At 34.5% G+C, this 22,893-nt stretch overlaps 3 protein-coding genes across 6 annotated transcripts; 1 reads left to right on the top strand and 2 right to left on the bottom strand.

The window, feature by feature from the left end:
• Nucleotides 1-53: 53 nt before the first annotated feature.
• LOC108103624 (protein NipSnap) lies at nucleotides 54-2,683 on the bottom strand. 2 transcript variants are annotated; one of them, XM_017209169.1, is made up of 6 exons: nucleotides 2,554-2,683; nucleotides 2,114-2,191; nucleotides 1,149-1,328; nucleotides 789-1,082; nucleotides 585-727; nucleotides 54-525 (listed from the first exon to the last, which is right to left on the bottom strand). In XM_017209169.1, exons 2-6 carry the CDS (start codon nucleotides 2,170-2,172, stop codon nucleotides 377-379), a joined length of 825 nt encoding a protein of 274 aa, XP_017064658.1. In that variant the 5' UTR covers nucleotides 2,173-2,191; nucleotides 2,554-2,683; the 3' UTR covers nucleotides 54-376. The 2 variants fall into 2 exon arrangements, with proteins under 2 accessions (XP_017064658.1, XP_017064660.1); XM_017209171.2 differs by lacking the exon at nucleotides 2,554-2,683 and adding an exon at nucleotides 2,261-2,490.
• A 2,236-nt stretch (nucleotides 2,684-4,919) lies between these two features.
• LOC108103619 (putative GPI-anchored protein pfl2) lies at nucleotides 4,920-22,538 on the bottom strand. Of its 3 annotated transcripts, none has more exons than XM_017209163.2 (6): nucleotides 21,999-22,520; nucleotides 14,177-14,257; nucleotides 12,108-13,108; nucleotides 11,870-12,046; nucleotides 11,039-11,523; nucleotides 4,920-10,907 (listed from the first exon to the last, which is right to left on the bottom strand). In XM_017209163.2, exons 3-6 carry the CDS (start codon nucleotides 12,258-12,260, stop codon nucleotides 10,004-10,006), a joined length of 1,719 nt encoding a protein of 572 aa, XP_017064652.1. In that variant the 5' UTR covers nucleotides 12,261-13,108; nucleotides 14,177-14,257; nucleotides 21,999-22,520; the 3' UTR covers nucleotides 4,920-10,003. The 3 variants fall into 3 exon arrangements, with proteins under 3 accessions (XP_017064652.1, XP_017064653.1, XP_017064654.1); XM_017209164.2 differs by lacking the exon at nucleotides 21,999-22,520 and adding an exon at nucleotides 20,161-20,855; XM_017209165.2 differs by lacking the exon at nucleotides 14,177-14,257 and having other exon boundaries at nucleotides 21,999-22,538.
• Nucleotides 13,138-16,144, top strand: LOC108103618. The gene is made up of 9 exons (XM_017209162.1): nucleotides 13,138-13,759; nucleotides 13,824-13,928; nucleotides 13,991-14,134; nucleotides 14,370-14,481; nucleotides 14,546-14,679; nucleotides 14,739-14,879; nucleotides 14,947-15,126; nucleotides 15,180-15,638; nucleotides 15,692-16,144. The coding sequence occupies exons 1-9, from the start codon at nucleotides 13,562-13,564 to the stop codon at nucleotides 16,067-16,069; spliced, it is 1,851 nt and encodes a 616-aa protein (XP_017064651.1). The 5' UTR covers nucleotides 13,138-13,561; the 3' UTR covers nucleotides 16,070-16,144.
• Nucleotides 22,539-22,893: the final 355 nt, after the last annotated feature.

Genomic DNA, 22,893 nt, shown 5'->3' with positions numbered 1-22,893 from the left:
ACTATAAAATATGTATACATTTATAAATTATGTGTCCAATAATAACAATCTAATAACACTTTCATAATTGCTTTATTTTATAAAAACAAAATTGGTTTTGTTAAATTCAAAGGTCGTAGGTGATACACACAAAGAGACTTGTAAAAATGTTTCGATAGAAATTTCCACTTTGACCTTAATTATACTTAAAAAAAATATAAATGATTGCATAGATAGCTGGCATTATTTACAATAACTATTCAACAGGAAAATAAGCGAAGTTATGTTCTCAATGTTTTCACAGCAAAATTTGATCAGGCGTTTGGTATCCAAAACCATTTCTCAGATCGTGAAAATATATATGTATATATATCTGTCTATTACGCCTGGTGCTAAATTATTGTGATGGGGAGAACTCAGTTGGAGCGAGGACGCGGCAGTGCATCTCGCGGATCAATGGCACCGTGTAGGCCACACACTCGTCCCAGCCGGGTGATCGCCAAGCTGCTTCTCGGGTCTCCTTACGGTCTTGTAGAGATTTGTAACCTATAAACGACAAAGAAATATTAAAAAACAGTAATTATATAAATCATGCTATTACTTACACCAAATGTGATGAACATTGTACAGTCTTCCGATCTGCGAAAAGAATCCGGCGAATGCTTCGTTGTTATGCTTGCGATAGTTAATGGCACGGGCCCAGTTGTTTCCCCACTCGATCATTGTACCAGGGGTCAGTCGGTATGAACTGATAATATACATATAATTAGTGATATATTTTCAATTATATATAACAGACTTCTCCTTACCGCATTTCGTAAATGTTTTTGCCGGTACGACTAGCAATCTGCGGCCAGTAGCTGAATGCCAAGAGATATTGCAAGTGTCGGGATCGCAGGAACTTCGAACGCTCTTGCATCAAACTGAGATACTCTGGATCGTTCCATAGGTCTTCTTTGGCCTGATCAATTTTCTCAAAGCCACCCGTGTACTTCCAAAGGTGCAGGCATTGATCCATATCACCCACTTGCACGGTCCATGATGCCACCAACTCAGTCGAAAGGTTCGCCTTCTTGTCGTTGATCAATGCCACAGTATTCTTGCTATAAAAACGTAAAGTAAATTATTAATATATTTATTTTAACAACTTTTGAAAAATGTATACTTACTAGTTGTTTAAATAATTGCCCATGGAATCAGGCCTGACATTGTGCGTATGTAGGGCATATATGATTTCCTTATCGCTGAGCATGCGACTGTGCGACTCCTTGGTTGGCTCTATTTTTCGAACAAGCAGTTTTGAGAACCATGATTCTGAATCGTTGCAGGGCGAAGTGGTGGATATGGCGCTAAAAGTATAAAAAATAAGTTATTATTAATATTTTATACATTTTTTAAATTAACGACTTCAAAAAATTCTCAGTGGCAATAAAATCAGACAAACGACTTATAGATAAAAATTTTAATAAGTGTCTCATTCAGATCGAAGATATAACTTTTAATTTGTGAAAGGGTGCTTATCGAAGTAGGCTATACCTCAGCCAATATAACTGGAACGTAGGGAAATAAGATAAATAATAAGAAGGCAATTTCCTTTCCACTGAACAAAAAAATTTTTGAGAATTAGATCCTAAAAAATAAGTATATATAATATATAATAAAATTTAAAAATTTAGTAATAATAAAATAAGAAGTTTGCTTGTGAAGGGTAACTAATATTCGCACCGTTTTATTTTTGCACTTTGTTTTGCATCGTTTTTGCTTGCTGACGTCGTAACGGCATTTTCACATACATATAAGCATTTTGGAACTGAGCAGACATATTAGCATGTGGGTGTGTGAGAATCAGTGTTGCAATAGGTACATCTTGTACTAGTTAAGGTACTAATTATTCCTTCTAACACTGTAATTTGAATACAATTCAAAGAAGTAAAGTACTTTAAAATATTTCCATTAAATTTATACTCAACTAATTTTAGTTATCTTAAAAATCATTAACAACTTGTACCTTGGTACAGGTACTACTTGAAACTCCTCAACACTGATGAATATGTACATAGACACAGCTGTGGGCAATTTTTTGTATTTTGTTTTTGTTTTTTGTTCTTTTTTATATGCATGTTGTTTTTCTTACCGGACAGCGTTGTTGTTGCTGCTTTTGCCGACGGCCAATAGGTTACGTAGCCTCAACATTTTCGATTTATGTAGGGATCTGGGGAATAAATGTGCGAATATATATAGTGTGATATGAAGGTGAAAACTGGAATATAAAATCAGTTACTGTTATCATCCCGATTTGCCTTCTCCCATTGCAGTATGTGTGTGATCTTTTTATGTGTACTTTAGTCAAGGTGAAGTCAGAGTCATTTTAGCAAGTGCGCCGGTACATGGTATTTTTTTTGTAGCATTGATAATAGAATGTAGAGAAGGTTGTCACTTCTCAACTCTGTCCACATGTCCCCCACACCCACACCCCTTTTCATTTCACACAAAAAAAAATCTCAGCGTCCACAAAATTTATTTCAAAAATAATCACAAAAATGTCTGCTCATTTGTTCGGTTAAGCGCACTCACTTTATATATTGTTGCGTTGCCGGATTGTTAAAAACTAAAAAAATATTTAAATGAAATGTTAACGTTAAAAGAAAACAAAATAATGCGGCCTATAAATAATATGTAGTACAGCTGGTTTAACCACTCACGATAGAATATCGATGTATTGTGTACGTGCGTTTTTCTATCGATATGGCTGAGCGTAGGTGGTGCACGACAATGGAAATATCGATACCTAAGGATTACCTGGCATATCGATATGGAATTTTAAATAGTCGGAATATAGCGGGGTCCCACTGACCGTTAAGCGTTAAATTTAAATTTCAACTGAACCTATACAAAAATTTTTCTTTAAACGTATAAATTTTACATAACTTGTATAGTAATGGTAATTTCTTAAAAACTTTCTCTTATTCTATTACTTTAAATAACCGAATACTGCACAAAATATAAGAAACACAGTAACAATTCATTAAATCTTAAAAATTAATAAACTTAAAAATGTACATAGCTGCTTTTGCTGTTTATTAAAGAAGAGAGATGATTTCCAAATTTAAATATTAATTTATCGCATTTTCGTCTTCCATCACAAACATAGAAAATACACAGAATCAAAAATAAGAATATGGCGAACAACATAAAAAGGCTCTCTTAGTTTCCGTCTTCCTTCTTCTTTTCCTGGCCTACGTGACCGGCGTTTGAAGCTCTTGCAATTTTTTAATTTCGTTTTATTCTTTCGCCAACATTAGTAAAGTGCCCACGCATCTGCAGAGCGTCATCAGTCAATTTAAATAAAATGTAGTTTTTCTGTTTAAAAAGTGTTAAAAATGTGCTTATAATATAATTTAGAGTGAATTGCTGGCCGGTGTAGCAAGTTTCGATTTTAATTAATTAATAGTTTTTATTTAAATTGTTAAATTCGTAGTTTAAATAGGGCTCTTTTTTCATACACACAGACACTCACCCTTCCACGCTGAAGTACTGCCAGCCAAACATACAATGTAAGTAGAAAAATATATATGTACAACTTCAAAAAACAAACCTTCTATTTTAAGTATATAATATATCTTAAATATGTAAAGCATATTCATCTTTGCTTTCGCATTCTATTAAGTTTAAAGATCAAAAGATAGAAAAAAAAGCAATTATTAATCTTGTTTCCGTTATCCGAAACGTGTAGGAGAAGAGAGGATCAGGAATAGTAAAATGGAGGACATGTTAAAATGTCTCTCTTAGTTTCCGCTCTCTCTTCTTTTTCTTTTCCACCCACGTGTCAGGCGTTCGAAGCTCTTTTCAATTTTTTAATTCCGTTTTCTTCTTTCGCGAGCATCAGTAAAGTAACGCGTCCCTTTTGAATTCAAATAAATTCAAGTGTTTCGGTCTTAAAATGTGTTAGAAAAATGTAAATAATATAAATAATGTACGTAAGACATGATTGCAGGCCGCTGTGTTAAGTTTTGTTAAAAATTTATATAAAAAGATAGAAAAAAGCAATTGCTTATCTTGTTTTCCTCCTCCGTCTGGAGCAAAAGAGAGGATCATAAATAGTAAAATGGCGGACAAAGTAAAAAGTGTCTCTCTTAGTTTCCGCTCTTTCTTCATCTTTTCCTTTCCCATCCACATGCCCGGCGTTCGAAGCTCTTTGCAATTTTTAAATTCCGTTTTCTTCTTTCGCGAGCATCGGTAAGTACTGACGCGGGTGTATCGCGTCCTAATTTAATTCAAATAAATTGCAGTGTCTCGGTTTTAAAATGTGTTAGAAATATGTAAATGATGTACATAAGACTTAATTGCAGGCCGGTGTGTTAATTTTTGTTAAATATTTCATGTTTAAATGCTTCAATTCAGTGTTTTTAATAGCAAGTGCTCCTCAACTGTACACAGTCGTTCACACGAACATACATACGTATGTACTTATGTATGTATACATACATACATATATGTACGTATGTTGTACCGGTGTGTATATTTGCAGTTGCGTTTGATCTCGTGTTTTCGTTGGCGCAAATTATAACGGTTCTCTAATTAAATGAAGAAAAAGAAAAAAGTGAGAAGTTTAAAAAAGAGGTAAGCGAAAGATAATTTTCTTCTAAATAACTGACGGAAATAGGTAAGGTAAAAAGTTCTCTAACTATATTACCTTGGTAGGTACCTATAGGTACAGTGTTTGTTATTTTTTTCTGTTTTTGAGCTTTTATTTTGCCATGAATACTAAACTTGTAAAAGGACATCTGGTCTCAGAATACTGAATACTTATTCAACAGTGCGAAGAAAACATCGAACGTTTTTAAATTTTTTTTTTTTTTTTTTTTAACAATATCCAGTTGTTTTAAAAAGACGAATCGGTGATCGTAGCAGATCACTGACTACTCTATAAACAATATGCATTTTAATTATACGATAATCTTTATTCTACTAAAGGTAATACGAAAAATACTCATATGGAAGTTATATTTGTTACTATACATAGTACATACATTTTATATTATTTACCTCTATGCCTATTTCCACACACGTAAGGGTTTGTCATTTTTTTTGTTTTGGTTTTGTTTTAAATTGATTGAATATTTTCGGTACTAAGAATTAGATAGTACATACACGTTTATTGTGTGCTAATGAGGTCACACATGTACATTATTTCTTTCATTATTTTTTTTTTATTGTTTTGCATGTATGTACATCATTATTGTAATCACTGATATGCATTAATTTAATTACTTTCTCTTTCGGATTTTTTGGTTTTATGTTTTTTTTTTTTGTTAAACGAAAGCGATATATATGTATATATATCAATCAATATCGGTACCAAAACTTATTTAAATTGAAGTTTAAAACATAATACGTACATATACCGTAAATGTATGTATGTTTGCCTTCTCAGCCTTTGCTTATATATTTCGCGTTGTTGTTGTTGCTTTAATATGTTATATATATATATATACATACATACATATATATATACATATGTCTTATGTAACAGAAAATAAGCGCTGTTTGAACTCAGATCACATAAAATTTCATAACCAATTTGTTTTTGGTGTTGAGTTAGGAATATACCATATACATATGTAAAATCTAGACACGCATGAGAAAATATTTATTATATAAACTGTTTTTTGTTAAGCCCGATAACTTGGAAAAAATATAACACTTATGATAGAAAGTACAGTTGCTTATACGCTGATACTTTTTCAGTTTTATTATGATATATTTATCATACTTTATATATATTTCCGCTAACATCCAGAGCTTTCCACTAACCAATTTCCGGAAATACTATTTAAGAGTCTGTTTTTGTTTTTTTTTTGTTTTTGGTAATGCACATTTAGATTTATGTTGGAAATTGCGTATCAATAAAACAAGTTACCTAAAAAAATATATAAAAGTTACATTCGTAAATGAGTTTTGTCATCTAACTACCTATCAAAATATCTGTACTTATGAACCTTATCGAAGATAAAGTGGGCTTAAATATAGTTAATATTTTGTTACTTCATTACTTTGCATTGCGTGAGAGATATCTCTTCGTACATTTTACATACATATAGAAACATATCTGAGGTATAAAAAGCTTGTATTATATCTATATTCTTGTCATTCTTGTAGCTAAATACATGTACCAATGTCGATCTTTTACTTTAGTTAGTGAGTTGTGTCTACATCTGGCTTTTCTGTCTAATTTTCTGCTTTTTTTCTCCTTCAAGTGTGTATTAAAATGTTTTGCTTTGCTGTGGATTTTTGTATTTATTTCATATTGTAAAATATGTTTTTATTTTGTTTTGGTTTTGTATATTTGTGTATCTACCATAATGGTTCATTAAGCTTATTAGGTCGGTCGGATACAATTTCATCTCGATCGAGTTAAAATTTAAAGTTGGTGGACATCGATGATTAGGCGGTTACTTAATTTGAAAAATTTTCCCCATTTATGTACATACAGACATATGAATCATTTGCCATTACTACATCGGTTTTATTCACTTCACTTCTTATCTGTATCTTTATCCTTATCCGTGTCCTTACATTGTTATCACAATCACAATAGAATAGTTTGGTTTTTATTTTTTTTTTATAAGCAAGCAATCTGCAGTATTCGCATTTAATACTTTCCATCATTCTAATTCTGCCTTTCCGAATATTCTTCATTTCCATTTCTATGGTTCAGATTCAGGTAAAGATAGATTGGCAGATGCATACATTTTTTGGGGGGCTTTTACTTGTGCCATATATATATATGGTTTACTTAGAGAATATGGCATGTGAGACAATTTCTTCTAACATTACGAATATATGCTTGGTTTCATTCTGAGACATACAAAAAATACATTGAGAATCCGTTGAGTTGAACCATTTAGAGTCATTCATATGTATACTTGTATACGAATATATATATACTCATCATATATATAAAAGTACAAAATGTCTTGGTTTTGTTTTGTTTTGTTTTCTTGTTTGTTCTGTTTAATTTAAATATACTTTAATATATCTAAGAAAAAAACGTGCCTAATCCTTAATGTGTGCAAGTGTCAAATGTTGTATGTATGTATGTTTTGTCTGTAGGTACTTATGCGCTACTATGATCAGAATACAAAAGCTATAGATCTCCCCCAACAATGCCAATCTATAATTTCGTAACCTTTAACTTTTGAAAAACAAAAAAAAAAACGATAGTTACGAATGGATATACCATTGTGGGGTTTGTTTTTCTGTTGGCTTGGCTTTGATTTGACTCTTGTTCGTGGTCACAGTAGCTATAATTAGAAGCTTCGTTAAGGTACTTAAATGTTTCATTAAATTTCTGTTTTCAGTGGTAGGTTTAGATACACACATCTATCGGATGTGTAGGTACATATTCTCGAATACATTCTTCAAAAAGCTGAAAATCTTCATCCCTTCATATTTTCTATTAATTTTCCACATTTTTCTTTGTTTTGTTTTATATTTTTTTTTTGTGACTAGGCAATAATTATAAAAAAATGGAAAACTAAAATCGTTTTCTTTAACAAGATAGAATGAATTCCATTGCTCAATACATTGTTTGTTATCTCTTGTGTTTGTTCTTCTTCTATATTCTTAAAAGTACTTTCGTACCTTTAAATTCACTATACATCCATTAAACAACATATATATATATATATATACATATATATTGAGAAGTGAAATGATGTATGAAATGACATATTTACATTTAACTTATGTTTCATTTGGGGACTTAAAACATATCAACTAAAATGCTCTTTTGGTATTCTCGTTTTGTTTTCATATCGATTTTCATTTTAATTAAAGTAAGCACTTCCATTTAGAGCAAGGTATTTTCACATAAGCCCATATAAAAAGTATAAAATTTTTGGTTACTGTACTCGATTTATAAAAATTACAAATGTTCATATAAAAATAGATATATATATACAAAAAAAAAATAATAATTACAAAGTCAATTGGTAATACACACAATTTAACACACAACAAAAATATAAATATTATTTTGGTTTTGGTTTCATTTTGCATAAATTTTATCTAGGGTTAACCAAGAACTAGAAGTGACCCGACGACCTTGGTTGGCACTATCAATAAAATCATTCAAAGTCCTGTTACATAAAAATTGTTTTATGATTTCATTATAATATGAACGAATGATTGATTAAAGAAGGATTTTGTTAAAGGAAACTGAGGTTTTCCTTCTACGGTTTCTTAGAAAATTTTTTATTTTTTTTTTTTTAAAGTGAAACTAAACTTTCCTCGTCCTCTTTCCTAGTCTTTGAGCTTCTTAAATATTTAGTTTTAATTATATGAGCTGCAATTATATTTTTTAACTTAAGGTCTTTCGTGGGCCTTTTTTTGTATATGGGCAAAAGAAATTCTATTTTTACTCTGTTTTATTTATGAGAGCAGGGTCTTCACTTTATGTCTAGTCGTTTGAGCAAATGCGTGAATTATTTTTATTAGTTAATCATTAGTCAATTTGCCAGTATATAAACTAAAAAGTCGCCGAAAATCTGTCTTGGTGTATTTTCAAAGGTCAAAATAAAAACAAGTTCAAGTAAACAATAACTTACTCACCCAGAATACATAACCTGTACTAAAAGCCAACTTAAAAATTGTATTTACAGAAAGTTGTCGAAACACTTTTTTGATAGTATGAAAATTGAAAGATTTTTGTTTATATTTCGTATGGTATTTTGAAACTGAATACATTTCGAGTTAACTTTGTTTAGCAAGTTAACTTCAGATATATGTATATACAAAACTAAAATAACATTTTATAAAAATACAAAGAATTGGAAGAAGGACTTTCTACGGCAAAAAACTTTCTTCACAGGTCAGGATGCTCAGGGTGTGCAAGTTGCATCTCTATATTTATATATGGTCAACAATGTTGACTTCTTGTTTTCTCTTCTTTTTTTTTTGTTAGCAACTTGATCTACAAAAATGATCTTATTTTAATTTTACAACTAATTAAAAACTTAATGTAAAAGTTGATCCTAAGTTGGATAATTAAATATATTTATATATTTATATATATGCATAACAAGTAAAAACAATTAGTTGAGACATTCTAGTTGCCTTCTTTATATATATATATATATTCCTTTTTTTTTTTGTAATATTATTGGTTGGTTTTTTTTTACCATTTGCTTGTGATTTGAGTGTAGAGTGCCTATGGCTTGTACACCCTATATTTTTATTTTTTTTAAATTTATATTATTACTATATGCATGCTGCTTCGGCTGCTGATACCATAAAGAAATTTCACTTTGCTTTCTATGCTGAATTTAATAACAAAATAAATATTTGTATGGCTGATATATATATGTATATACAAGTCGTACATATCTACATTTATAGGCCCCACACACATGATGTCACTATTCGGCCCTATCTATATAAATATGCATCTGTATATACATCTGCATACAGCATTTTTATATATACACCTGGTTGGTGTGTGCATTGGGTGTGAACATGGGTGTGTGGGCGTGTCAACATCGTATCGAATTAGTTTTTGCATATCTCTTCTTTTTTTTCTGCTTAATTTGCATCCTTCGTTTGCTGTTCTTCATTGCAAGGACACTTCACTGCACTACTATTCACAATGGCAAAACATGTTGCTGTTTACTTGGATTCTATTTTGTTGTTTTTTCTTGTCCCTTCTCCTCGGATTTATGATGTCATCTATATCCATTGTCCACCACTTGACCCATCTATCCTTGATCATTTTGCACCGTCCTATATAGTCGTAACATTGAAAACGTTGGGACTCTTTGAAGGAAATCCCAAAACTGCATAACAATTCGGATCCGTATTCGAGGTGTTGAAAACACGAAATGTTCTATGTTCATTTCCCCGACGATTATATATATATATATATATATATATTGTTACTGCCCATGATGCCACTTTCCTTTATGACAGTTATATATACCTATGGTGGTGGATCATTTTGTTTTCGGTGACTAGTTTCAAGGGAACTCTAGTTGGCAACCAATAGTTGCTGATACGATGATCCAGTGCCGTAGAATGAGCTAATTCCGTCGATCAGTTTGTTATTGCTGTTGTTGTTATTATTATTGTTGTTGTTGTTACCCGTGGACGAGGACGAAGGATCCTGGGCAGCTGGTGGTTGAGATTGGTGGCTACTATTGGTGGAAGAATTGGTTGCTGTCGCCGTTGTTCCCAATACGTTTGTCGTTGTTGTCACAGCATTTGGAGTACTCAGGGGGCTATTGTCCGTGGATGAATCTCCGGCTATGGCAACGGCAACAGCAGCAGCTGCAGCGGCTGCAGCCGATGATGAGGATGTGGATGAATCGTCAAGGCCCACAACACCGCCACCACAATCAACATTCAGGCCAAAGCAACTGCCATCACTGACATTTGGACGATCCATTCCGACACGATTCTGTTGCTGTTGTTGTTGTGGATGCTGTGAGTTGGCATGACCATTGCCAAAATAGCATGGGTCAAGGTAAGCACTGTACTTATTGGCACCTCCACCGGCGACGGCAGCTGCAGCGGCAGCTGTGGCAGCACTTCCGCCCACAAATAGTCCCAAACTACTGGCATCCGCATTGAAGTGCGACTCGAACAGGTTACGTGGATTGCCGAATTGTGGGTACAGACCAATTGCCATGTTTGGATAATAAAATGGATCTGCCGATGTTCCAGTGGCTGATTGATTCGGATTTCCACCGCTCAACGAGAGTGGATTCGGTGATAGAGAACGGGCAGGCGATACAGCATCGAGTCCTGCAAAGGCAGCCGATACCGATGATCCTGCGGACGGGACAACTCCATGGCTATGATGCATCTGCTGTTGCATGGCACGTTGTTTGATGTAGTTGGAGAACTCAGTGGGCGACATGCGATAGGCGCTGCTGTTGATGCAAAGGAAATCAAATTAATAGTTTTAAAATTTGTAATCGTCGAAACCTATGAGGTTTTACCTAAGCATAAACATAGGTACTAAATAATATGTATGGCAATAACTTTTGCTTGTAATATTTACCTGTTTGTGCGCTTGGAGCTGGTCTTCAGCTTGGTGCTACCGAATTTAGTCTGAGCAAAGGTGGCCGTGGTAAATGTTAATGGAGCCTGGCCACCGCGTTGCATAAAGGCAGCTGCTGCGGCATTGGCGGTAGCATTATTTCCGGCAACTGAAACTGGGACGGTACCTGGACCGGGGCCCAGATTCGATCCGGAACCGGAACCCGATCCGGATCCCGCTCCGGAGCCGGAACTACAGCTGCCGGAAATCGTGGGATTCGGACTACCCTTGTAGGTGGGCGAACTGGAGGCAGCCGAGTGCGGTGATGATCCCGCCTGGGGCAGCGACAATGGAAGTGCCTTCGGACTCAAGCTCAGATTGTTCATAGTCGTGTTAACAGCATCGATGGGACGAAAACATTGAGCCTCGGGATTGAACATCTTGGTGACCTCTCGGTCCGCCGAGTGGCTGTCCTCATGGTTCTCATTGTTCTCCGTATAGAGTATCTGCGGGTTAGAATTTTTGAGTATTGTTTTTAGTTTTGCATCTTATCATTATTCTATTAAGTTATATTTTATCAATATCAACTTGGTTTTATAAAGAAAAAAAAAAAAGATTGTATTGCTCACGATGAAGTGAAAAAGAGAAGTCTGTTTCTTTCTTGTTTTCTCGTTCGTTTTGACGGTTGCTTACGAAATAAGATCTAAGAAATCTTGTTCGATATTTGAGAAATCTTTGCTGAATATAATGGACTATTTGAATCTCTACAACATTCGGATAATAAAATGAAAAATAGTATTGTAATTCAGAACTTAATGATAAAGAATAGATAACAAATGTTTTGCTTTTTACCTTCACTGCTCCCTTTTCGCCAATGCGGAATGAAACCTCCCCGGGATCAACCCAGACAGATAGTTCATTTGGCAAGTTTTCTAGTATATCGCCGATCGGTACTCCACTTTCCCTGGCCGCTCTTTCCAGAACCGAATCTATGGGATCGCCGGTCTTTAAGCATCGATAGGCAGAACCCTGTATGTTAAACCATAAATGATTTAAAGCATATATAGGATTGCATATAAATAATACTAACCTTGAAGGGCTTTTCTGGATACCAGTGACCCTGGAACTTGTCGCGTAACGCCTTCTCTAGCTCCTCGCCGAATATATTTACACGTCTGCGCGGCAATTTATTATAGAGATAGGATATGACAAAGTTCAGAGCGACCTGAATTTCAATATGCATCTTGACCCTTCGGTCGAACCCTTCGGCTACGGTATCGTTTCCACGTTCTATTCACGGACTCCGGCTCCGGATCCGGTATTTGGTATCTTGGTCCGTTTCCGGATCGTTTGTCGTCGTTATTGAAGAATTATAACGCAACTCACAACTTGCGTTTGCTAATGGATGTTGTTATTGCGATGATGGGGGACCGTTTTACAAAAGATCTTGGTAGATCATCCGCACATTGATTTGATGGTAATTTGGAATATCGCGCTTGTTTGTTTGTTTTTCAAATCGTTTGGTTTTGTTCTTTATATATATTTTTGTTTATTTTTAAGTTGTTTGTTTGTTGGCTTTCTTCCTTTTAATGTTAGTGTAGATTTATTATTGGTTTGCTTGGTTTTTATTTGTTGGTGGGGGAGGTTATTACTGTTTTATAGTAAATGTTTTTATGTGTCTCACCGTGTGATAATTATCTGTAATTGTGAGAGTTTCGCGACTAGAATGAGAATCGTGTTTGTTTGAAATTCGAAAAGGTGTGTTCCCTTCTCCTCGTTTTAGTTGTCGTTATAAGCGTAGTTGCCTAGATCCTAAATATTTTATATTTTGTATTTACAAGGCATAACCGAATATTATATTATGTACATATGGTATTATGTATGTGTCTTGTTTTCTACTTTGTCGACTTTTCTTTTTCTTATTATTTGGCAACGGTTGTTTTACCAATATAATTTGGTTGCTTTCCCCTTTGGTGGTGCATCTATCGATTCTCTCTTTGATTTGGCAATCCGAGCACGCTCTGTTATAGTTTTTCCATTAATTCGGCGGTTTTTCAAAGGCTTGCACTTTAATCAAATATTTGATGTCCCCTGAAAGGAAAAAAATAACGTACGGTTAGGGAAAACATGCAAGTATAGAATATATGAAAGAAAATTTTAAATTAATTTAAGACTCCAAAAAATCGTATATTAATAAAATGGTTTAATAGGGATTGCGCCTTGACGATTTCTGGCCAACTCTCTCATCTTGCTAAATAAGAAAATATAGCAATACAAATATCAATTTAAAACATATACCCTTTTTCAAAATATATAGCCTGCTATATAAAAATGTAGTCTATAGACTCTGTAAAAACGAACACTCGTTCCACACAAATCAAGTCACATATTTGGGTTAACCAGACACCCAAAAAAAAACACAATCTCCAACAGAAAAAAAACACAAAAAATAGGAAATCGTTAAGAAACCACAAATCAAACTATATATACAATACACAAAATACACAAAAAACCACAAATTAAACTATATATACAATACACAAAATGGCAAAACGAAACCGCGATGCGGATAATGTCAAACACAAGATGGACCTTAGGGTCAGATTTAAGAAATTGGTTAGGGCTGTGATTATGAACCAGTCGTGGCTATCCGACGAAGAGGAACAGGGCATCTCAATGAATGTTAAAAAGAATGTGGCTTTAATGCGACAAAAACGAAAACCCGGTATGCTAACCTTAGCGGTAAGTTTTTAGTGTGCAAATAATTTAATTTCATTTACATTAATATATATTTTTAACATTTTAGGATAAGGCACTTTTGCGTTCAAATCCTGTTTACAGAACAATTGAGGAACGCAAGAAGGTTTGCATGCTTATAGCAGGGCTAAACTGTTTCGCTAGGATTCCGCCGGTAATAAATATATATTTAAACTTGATTAATAATATAAACTAATGTTCTATATTGATTTTCAGAAAATTCGGGCACGCATGGTGCCAGTTTTAAAGTTTATGTCCATCAACGAATCACGAGTAATAATCAAAAACAATGATATGCCTTTTTCCGTCTATTTTATACTGAATGGTGAGGTCGAGATGAAAAAAACTGTAGTTAATAAGGTAAGGGTTTATAGTTAATACGTAAAAATACGTAATACCTACCAATAAACACGTTTTGAGTCATTAATTTTGTGTATTTTTGTTAACTTTTATATTACATTTTACTGAGAGCATCCAACCGAACTGAAAGACATAGAAAGAAAGAAATTTTAATCAATAAAACAGAGATATATAATGTAGAAACTATAATAGCCTCTAAGGAGCCATAAAAAGATATTGTCACTTTCTTCTTTAGACCACAAAGCAAGAAGATTCAGTTTCAGAGGCTATCTTTGGTCCAGGAGATTGTTTCGGGGACGTTGAGATGGTTGAGGATTGCAAAAGAATGAATACTTATGTAGCCATGTGTAAGAACTAAAGGTCGCTAAGGTTTCTTTATAGTAATTTAATTTTTTTTTTGTTATTATTTAGCTAGCTTAGAGGTCTTGTCAATATACGACGTAGACTATGAACGCATCTTGAAACCATTTATGTTGAAAATATGGAATGAAAAAAAACTTGCACTAAAAGCATTCGACTATTTTGATTTTTTAAGCCCGGAACAGGTCAGTCGTGGTTGGTTCTCAAATTTCTATAGTTACTAAAATTATACACAAATATATAGATAATTTTGGCTTGTAAATACTCTTATTTGGTTCAATTTGAACCCCTGGAGACCATTTATCTGGGGGATGAAGGCGCTTTAGGTTATGTGCGATTTGTTCTTAGCGGAGAATGTGTAATTTTACAGTGTTTAAATATGAAGGTAAGTATTGTTTTTAATTTAAAGAAACCTGAAAGATATACATACTAGTAATTGTTTTCCCTTGTAGGTTACTAACGACGACGGAAAGATCAACTACGAGCTGACCGAAATCAACAAGAAGGGACTTGATATGTTCCAAACATGGAAGGATATGAGTAGTCATGGCTCATTTATAGACATACAGGACATATTAGCATCGTCTTCCTCGTCTGATGATGCCGACGGTACCACAAAAAAGAAACAAGCGGTATATATACGATACTATCATCTTTAGATACTACTATTAATCCATTTGAATAGATGCGCAAAATGGGTCTTGCTGAGATTCAAAAGTTTTGTGGCATTCGCACTTCTGCTACACCAGCTCGAAAAAAACCGAAGTCAAAAAGAATGACTACGCTGGCACAGGCAAGGAAGACACAGTTGATACAATCACTGAGAAGAGGAACTCCATGGTTGCCAAGTGTATCAGCTGATATCGATGATGATGATGACGACGATGGCCACGAAGATTATTTGGATTACGGCGAAGATGGTATCTATGATGAGTATGATTCTGATGATAGTTCATTTGACTCGGATGATATATCAATGGATAGAGCATTGGTTCAAGTACAGCTAAAACGGCACAGCGAAATAAGTTCAGATAAAGAAACTTCAATAAAAAAAGTATCTAGTTCATCATCAGAAATATTCACCGCTAGTTCGGTCATAATTGAGAAGAATGATAACAAGGACGAGGATGTGAAATCAATTTCTGTAAGTATTCTCAAATTTGGTGCTAAGTATTCATGATATTATAATCTTTTTAGATCCCTATTGAGACTCACTTTATAGACGTAGGCTCACTGACCTACGGTAGTATCTTTGGTCTCGGCGAAAAGATGGAGCATCGTGTTATCATGGCCCGTACAGTGGTTCAGTGCTTGCTTCTACCGCGCTTTTGGCTACTCGAAGAGGAACAAAATCCGGGGAACATATGGCACCGTCGTCGATTTTACTTCGAATGCAATGTCCCATCACGTCAGGACCTATTTACTAACTTTCTTAAGACTCGGCAATGGAACAAATTTCGACATGACTATATTCAAAGTCTACTGAATCTTGAGGAGAAGGGCAACATTACCAAGGAGGAGGATATACCAATTATGTGTCGCATTGTTGAGACTAGCGATGATCAGCATAGTTAAAAGTTTGCTTCATGGACTTATGTTTAATCTAAATTCTCTGTTCTCAAAGAATACAAAATGGAAATCTATTCATAACTGCAGCCTATCATTTCTTTTAGAATAAGTTTATGTTTGATTGATGCCTTTCTTCTGACAAAAGATGCATTACAAACGCCTGCGTGCAGGCAATATTTTTTAAAATGCGTCTTAAATTGATTATACTATTTAAAAGATTACTGTATCGTAAAAAGGTGTTTCCTTTTATTTCTTTATTGCGTAAAGAAACAAAGCACACCTTGAAAAATATGGTCTTCAATTTTTTTTTTATGTGTGATGTAGTATAAGTTTTTGGCTTGGGTACCCCCAAGATATTACACCATAATATCATAAGCGTGCGGCATTGTATCACCGTTTAGTATAATTTCGAGCTCATTGTAGGTATTCGTTTATGAATGCATTTTCTGCAGCCAGCTTATTGTTCTCTGTATGTGTGCATGCGCTCTTCCTACGTCATTCAAGGAATTTAGGTTAACTGTTTAGCCGAGAAGGGAGCTGTGCTCCGAAACGGGACTGTCGAGCAGACAGTGCTAATGCATTCGGGAGCGAAACTGGAGCACAGCTGAGTGCCAGACTTGAACCCGAACACCCACATAACGGTAACGGAGGCTAATGAGAGAGTGAGAGTTGATTGTGGACACTCTCCTCGTTCCACGCAGCTGATCCGAGGGCATATTTGCAAGTACGAAGCGTATTTCATAACCTTCGGGTGTAGAATTTTCACAAACTGAGCCATTTAATGGGAATTGAGAGAGGGAAACATAAGCAATAGCAGATGATTAGCAGCAAAGCTATACACTTGGAAAAACTAATGCAGTTTACACATTAAGCTGGTTTTTTACGATGAATCAGCAGGCTGATTCAACGTTTAGCCTTAGCTAGGCTTTCTGCTAGGTATATTTATTTCGATACGATTTTGGAGCACATGATTAGAGTTAAGCTTCTATCTTGTATTGCTTTTAATTTTAATTATTTTGATATTTCGTTCGACCTTTCACAAAATTGACTTTGAATGGTTTTAGAACATTGTTATCTTCACTTTCACTGTGTACAAAAAGCGCTCTTTCTCTGAATTTCTCTCGCTTTTCTCCATTAGTGAGTAAGTCCCACTGCGCAGTAACATAACATACATACGTCACCGAGACCTCAACACGCACCCACACAAATATTTTTTTTTTTAAGCACTACTGCAGCTGTGTTAATGCAGCGGGGTCATGCGTGTTTGTATGCGTATATCTATGCATGTACATAACCTGCTTTTTTGCGTTTTATAAACCAATTGAAGGCCACATGCTATGAAAGGCATAACCGTTACGAAGGCTTGACATTTGCCTTCATCAGGTTATAGGTGCAAACAGTGGATTACGGCTTTATTGAATGGCTAATGTTAATCCGTTAAGTCAAAATGCGATTATCCTATTCTCATTCATTAATTTAAAACTTTCTGAGCAAGGGAAATCGTCATTACGCGCACAAAGTAGAGAAGGTTAATGGTCAAAGGTCAAACGGGCTAAAAATAATGGAAGTCTAGAAACCTCTTAACACGGTGTTTAAATGTATGCACATATAATATGACGGAGTCTGCAAGTTTAGGGTTATACGAGTATTCTAAATAGCACTGATTTTAATATAGCATACTTATAGACACCTGAGGTGGTTTTAGGAGGTTTTTGTGATTTTTTAACACCTTTCTTTAGTTTATACTTTTGTTCTTTAGCTAGTAAATTTATATAAACAAGGTTTTAAAACCAAAGCCACTGTTTTGAACTTGATTCGCGCCAAAAATATTATGTTCATTTCTAAATATTGGTTGTCGACACAGGCCCCTTCACACTTCACACTTAAAACTCACTGTTTTCAATTACCGAATCAAGCGAACAACTCGCCTGTTGATGCTGGGAAATCCGTAACTCTTTATTAGGTCAAAAACGATAGGTCGCCCTACGACAAGCAGTTATAGTCATAAACATGACACAGAAAATAATATTTTATTAAAAATTTTAAATCACTTTTAAAAATTTGTGTAAAACAAATCAAAGAATTTGAACTTTATCACTAAACCCAACTCTGCCAAGTGCCGAAGGCGAGACTCAGTTGACATTTTACCTCATATTTCCACAAATACATCCCCAAGCTCAGAGTTCTTACACATCCTTGCATATATTTTTATATATGTATAGTCAAATATATATATTCAGGTTGCTGTTGCTCGTAGTGACTGGAAGGGGCAGAGAAAGTGAACTCTCTCAGCTGATGGCCTTTCTCTCACCCTCGGTAAAATGGTATCACAACGGTATCTCTATTTCTCAGTTTGCCACTCTCCCTGAGCGATACTGCACTCTTCAATGGACTGTGTGGGTCGCTCTTCGCAACATAAAATCAATAAAATCTGGGCCACCAGTTTTAAAGGTTGATTAAAATGACATGAAGGCGTCTTGTTTGAATTCTTAAGCCGAAAGCCCATTTATATATGGCCAAACTCCGACTTCTACATATATAAATATATATATATATATATATCTTATATATCTATATTTGATGTCTACCTCAAAATCCAATTGATGTGGAGCCTCCGATTTGATACTCGTCGTGGCACAACCACAGATACTACAACCGTTTAAAGACGTATTTTCCCGTGTCTGTACATAGCACAAAAGTGAAAATAGGGCTTTTCAAGTTCACTTGGGTAGCACACACACACACTCACGCGCAGTGCGGAGTACATAGATTAATGTAAATGCTTACATAACCCTGCATTCACATTTGCATTCACATCGAAATCATGGCGGTTACAAATCAAATAAAAACAAATCTGGTTTTTAGAGAAACGACATCTTATAATAGTGATGGATAAATCACAGATTTTGAAATCACTTTTGAGGGTTCATAAAAGTATGCAACAAAAAAATGTGAGGCTTGTTTTTAAATTTCCTTATACGGCATTTAAAAATTGTTTAGTTTCTGTTGAAATTTGCATCTTTTCAAATGCTAATATCTGTTAATGTCTTATATATATATTGTAAGCTGACATATCTTGCAATTTGTAAAATATAATAACCAACTTGAACCTCGAATTTTCGAATAATTTTCCCATTTTAATTAGGCATGGTTGAAGTTCAAAATCTGAGTGTATGTCGTCGTTTCTATCGTTTACACGGTGTAATTTGTTCGGAACAACGCTTTTGTCTTCCAATTAGTCAAATTAAAATCAATTAAGTTAAGCTCTCAATTTGCGTGCCAGTAGAATAAGTAATAAAGGGTATTTAAAGTACGACTATTTGCAGACGACTATTTGCTCGTTTGTTTGAAGATAATTAGATGAGGTTACACAAATGTTCATACAGCTGTATATATAAAATTTCGACTTTTCATTTACAATTTTTCGTCTGTTTTTGATCTATACAGGTGGGTCTGGGTCCATTATAGCGTAACGAATGCAATTGAAAATTGTGTATAAAAAAGTAATATTCTGATTAATAATAATATTAATTTTGCTGTTTACATACATATTTTCAGTGGTTTATTACGTTTTTAATTAAATTTTTAAAGACATTTCTATTATCTTTCTCACAGCTGTATTTACATACATATGTACATACCCCCATTCTCACCAATTGCCAACTTATTTTGCTCTTTTGTTTTTGTTTCGTTTTTGTTTTTTATTGTTTCTCATTTGATTTGTATTCTTTCTTTTTATATCAAAATGTAATACACTTTTCCTTTAGGAATAGATTATCGTCTTTAAATAGTTATTACTGTGGGCGGAAATGCCAAATTTAAATGAAATTCTGAGCACCGTGCAAACGGCAATCAAAGTAATTATCGGACATTACATAAAACCCTTTAGATATAGAAAGATCTCTTTGATCTGGATCCAAATGTTAACTGCTCTAAATTCAGTCGCACTAGACATATTTTTATCGACTACAAACAACAGCAACCACAACAACAACAAAAAAACAAGAAAAAACAACAGAAAGCTCTGCGATTTTCAATACATTGCATAACGCATTAAGGTTTTTCCTTGCAGCATTTAGTGGTAAAATCACACTCACACGTTATATTTGTGAATTTGAAACTTGTGGATTGTACACATTGTGTATTACTTCAATTTACAAGATCATCACAAATTATTTTTAGTTATTGCTTAGCAGCATTTCCCGCAGTTTTATCGAGCGTTGTGTGGAGCAGGCGTTGCTCTAATTTTTCCCCGATTGGCGCAGGGGTATTTTCAAACAAGAGCGAGAGAGAGGCCCAGAGGAAAAAAACAAGACAAGAAAAAAATACAAAAAAAATGAGAGACGTGCTCAAGACAACAGAAAACAGCTGACTGAGAAAATTAGAATGTGTGTTTGTGTCTGCATGAACTATTGGCATTTTCACGCTTCCTCTTTTTTGTGTTATTATTATTATTATTATTATTTATGCACTACACTTGCCAAAATGTACATATATTTTACTTGGTTTTTATTTCGTGTAGGTCACATTAACTCATAGGAGGGGCAACAAAAACAAAATCAGCTGTTCATATTTAGACACAACGGCAAGATGTTGGGACATTTTACCTCACATTAGCAAACAAACAAACAAACAACAAAAAAAAAAGGGAAAAAACATTCAGGCACATGATTCTCGTTCGTTTATCTGAGCAGCACACACGAAAATTGAAATGACAAATACACTGTCATGCCGGAATATCTATACACACACTTGAATGTGTATCTCGCACAGTGTATAATTTTTTTCTGTCTGCATGTCTCTAAACGTACGTTGTAGATACAAATGAGCTTGCGACGAACCCCGCGACAAAATGCCAAATGATGTCTGGCCCCGGGTTCGTATTTTGGTTTTGGGGTTTTCTTCGTTTCTTTTCTGGCAAAAATGCAAAAAAAAAAAAAAGAACAACAACAACTGCAGCTGTCCACTTTTCTCTCAACTTGCAACAATCGCTATCGAATCATCGATGCTGCCTCAAAAATCTTACGCAAATGATTTCACTACACATGCACTATTATAACATTCGTTTTTTTGTTGTGCAACAACTGTATTAGTCTGCGGGAAAAATACAGTGGGACGTCCTTGGGTAGGCTTGTGTATTTGTACAGTTTACAATGATACTTTGCGTACCGTCTTAAAATTGGATTAAAGAAATTTACCAAAAACATGTTTAATAGTAATCAAAAATTAGTTTTGATATATGACAATTTCAGAATGTGGAATATATTTTTGTTTTAAGCAGTACTGACTGTATTTAGGGTTCGTTTCCGCAGCAATCAGCTGTCAGCTGTAGCTTATAAGCACGAATTATGACAACAAATTGTGGGCGAGCAAGAGATGTGAAATCTTGCGGTATAAAAAAAGTACTTTTGAATTAGTTACCGCCAAAAAACTTCCTTTTTCCAACTTCTTTTCGAAATAATGTATCTACATACATATACATCTTTTGATTTGTAAAAGCCAACTTGTGCCAATTTTAGTTAATAAAGTTTGAATGTGTAAGAAAGGGAGATAAAGCTATAGTGTGCCTGTTCCCTGGAGTAGAACTCTACCCAATGTTAGTGACGAACAGCTGTCCCTTTCGGCGCTTAAAAGTCCCAGTGCTCTAGTGAGCGCCATAAACGACAACAAAACAAGACGATATGAAAACAGCCGAGCGAAAGTGAGAGAACAGATGCTCCCCATCTCATTTATTTATTTTTTTTTTTTGCTCTAACGCAATCATTGTTATTGTATTTTCTGTTGAGGGGGGTGTATACTTATGTATGTATAGGTGGGGGATAGTTCTCTGCTTTCTCAATTCTTGCACAGCACCCACACGGCAGAACTATTGCATTTATTTTTTGGTTTTTGGAAAAAAAAATTATATACTTTTTGTTTTTTGTTTGGAAAATACCGGTTTAATTTGTTGATGCTAGTTTCGGGCTTCAAATATTCTGGTTATTTAAGTTGCTACTGTTGTTGTCTCCTGGTCGTCGTTGTATTTGAACGAAGGGTTTGGCGAGTTATGTATAAAATAGCCCAGTTGTTCCAACTAGTATGCTATTGTTTTTCTTTTTCTCTTTTCTTTTTTTTTTGGTGTATGTATGGTTATATGTATGTGCTTGGATGTCTATTTATTCATTTCTTGTTTAATATATATTTGTTGGGATTTTGTGGTATTTCATTATTATTTTCGCTTTTGGGTTTTTCTGTTTTTCTTATTTGTTTGAGTTTTTTTCTTTTATTTATTTTTTTGTGAAATGTCTCTGCCCGTTACTTAATTGTAGCACACGCCACTTAGCAAGGGCCGAGTGAAGCGTCCGTAGTTCTTGAAATCGGTTTAGTAACTGAGACTGAATTGACGCGCGAACGAGCCTCAGTGAACCAACAACAAAACAAGTGCACACGCACACTTCGGCACTAGCACCAAGCATCACCCCCAGTCCACCACCACCTCCACGATAATTTCATTCGGCACTACGCACGAATCGCTCACGAAGCTAAAATGTTCTAAACACGGTTACTCTCTCTTTTGAGCTCTCTGGTTGCTTTTTGTGTGGGTGCTTTTCTCTCGACACATTTATACCCTTAAATAGAGGATAATATAATTTTAAATAGAAGTTTGTATCTCCAAATTTTTAATTATTAAATATCTACATTAGACATTTATGAGTATCTCAAATCGTCAATATTATAGCTTTCAGGCTAGACCTTCCAATAAGTAATTTTCTAAATGTAGATACAAGTGCAGATATAAACGAAGTTTGATAATTTCGTTCTTTTTACAACTTCAGGGTTTTTTTTTATCA

Source organism: Drosophila eugracilis, unplaced genomic scaffold, assembly GCF_018153835.1.
Source record: "Drosophila eugracilis isolate 14026-0451.02 unplaced genomic scaffold, ASM1815383v1 contig_2153, whole genome shotgun sequence".
Lineage (NCBI taxonomy): Eukaryota > Metazoa > Arthropoda > Insecta > Diptera > Drosophilidae > Drosophila > Drosophila eugracilis.
The sequence above is the reverse complement of the archived record's forward strand: the minus strand, read 5'-3'. Positions and strand labels throughout refer to the sequence as shown.

Coding starts and splice junctions, on each gene's coding strand:
- LOC108103618 (XM_017209162.1), top strand. CDS start 13,562: ATGGCAAAACGAAACCGCGATGCGGATAATGTCAAACACAAGATGGAC. Junction 13,760..13,823: donor CCGGTATGCTAACCTTAGCG/GTAAGTTTTTAG, acceptor TTAACATTTTAG/GATAAGGCACTTTTGCGTTC. Junction 13,929..13,990: donor GTTTCGCTAGGATTCCGCCG/GTAATAAATATA, acceptor ATTGATTTTCAG/AAAATTCGGGCACGCATGGT.
- LOC108103619 (XM_017209165.2), bottom strand. CDS start 12,260: ATGCATATTGAAATTCAGGTCGCTCTGAACTTTGTCATATCCTATCTC. Junction 11,524..11,869: donor GCGAAAAGGGAGCAGTGAAG/GTAAAAAGCAAA, acceptor TCTAACCCGCAG/ATACTCTATACGGAGAACAA. Junction 10,908..11,038: donor AGCTCCAAGCGCACAAACAG/GTAAATATTACA, acceptor TTGCATCAACAG/CAGCGCCTATCGCATGTCGC.
- LOC108103624 (XM_017209169.1), bottom strand. CDS start 2,172: ATGTTGAGGCTACGTAACCTATTGGCCGTCGGCAAAAGCAGCAACAAC. Junction 1,083..1,148: donor GGCAATTATTTAAACAACTA/GTAAGTATACAT, acceptor ACGTTTTTATAG/CAAGAATACTGTGGCATTGA. Junction 728..788: donor AAAAACATTTACGAAATGCG/GTAAGGAGAAGT, acceptor GTATATTATCAG/TTCATACCGACTGACCCCTG.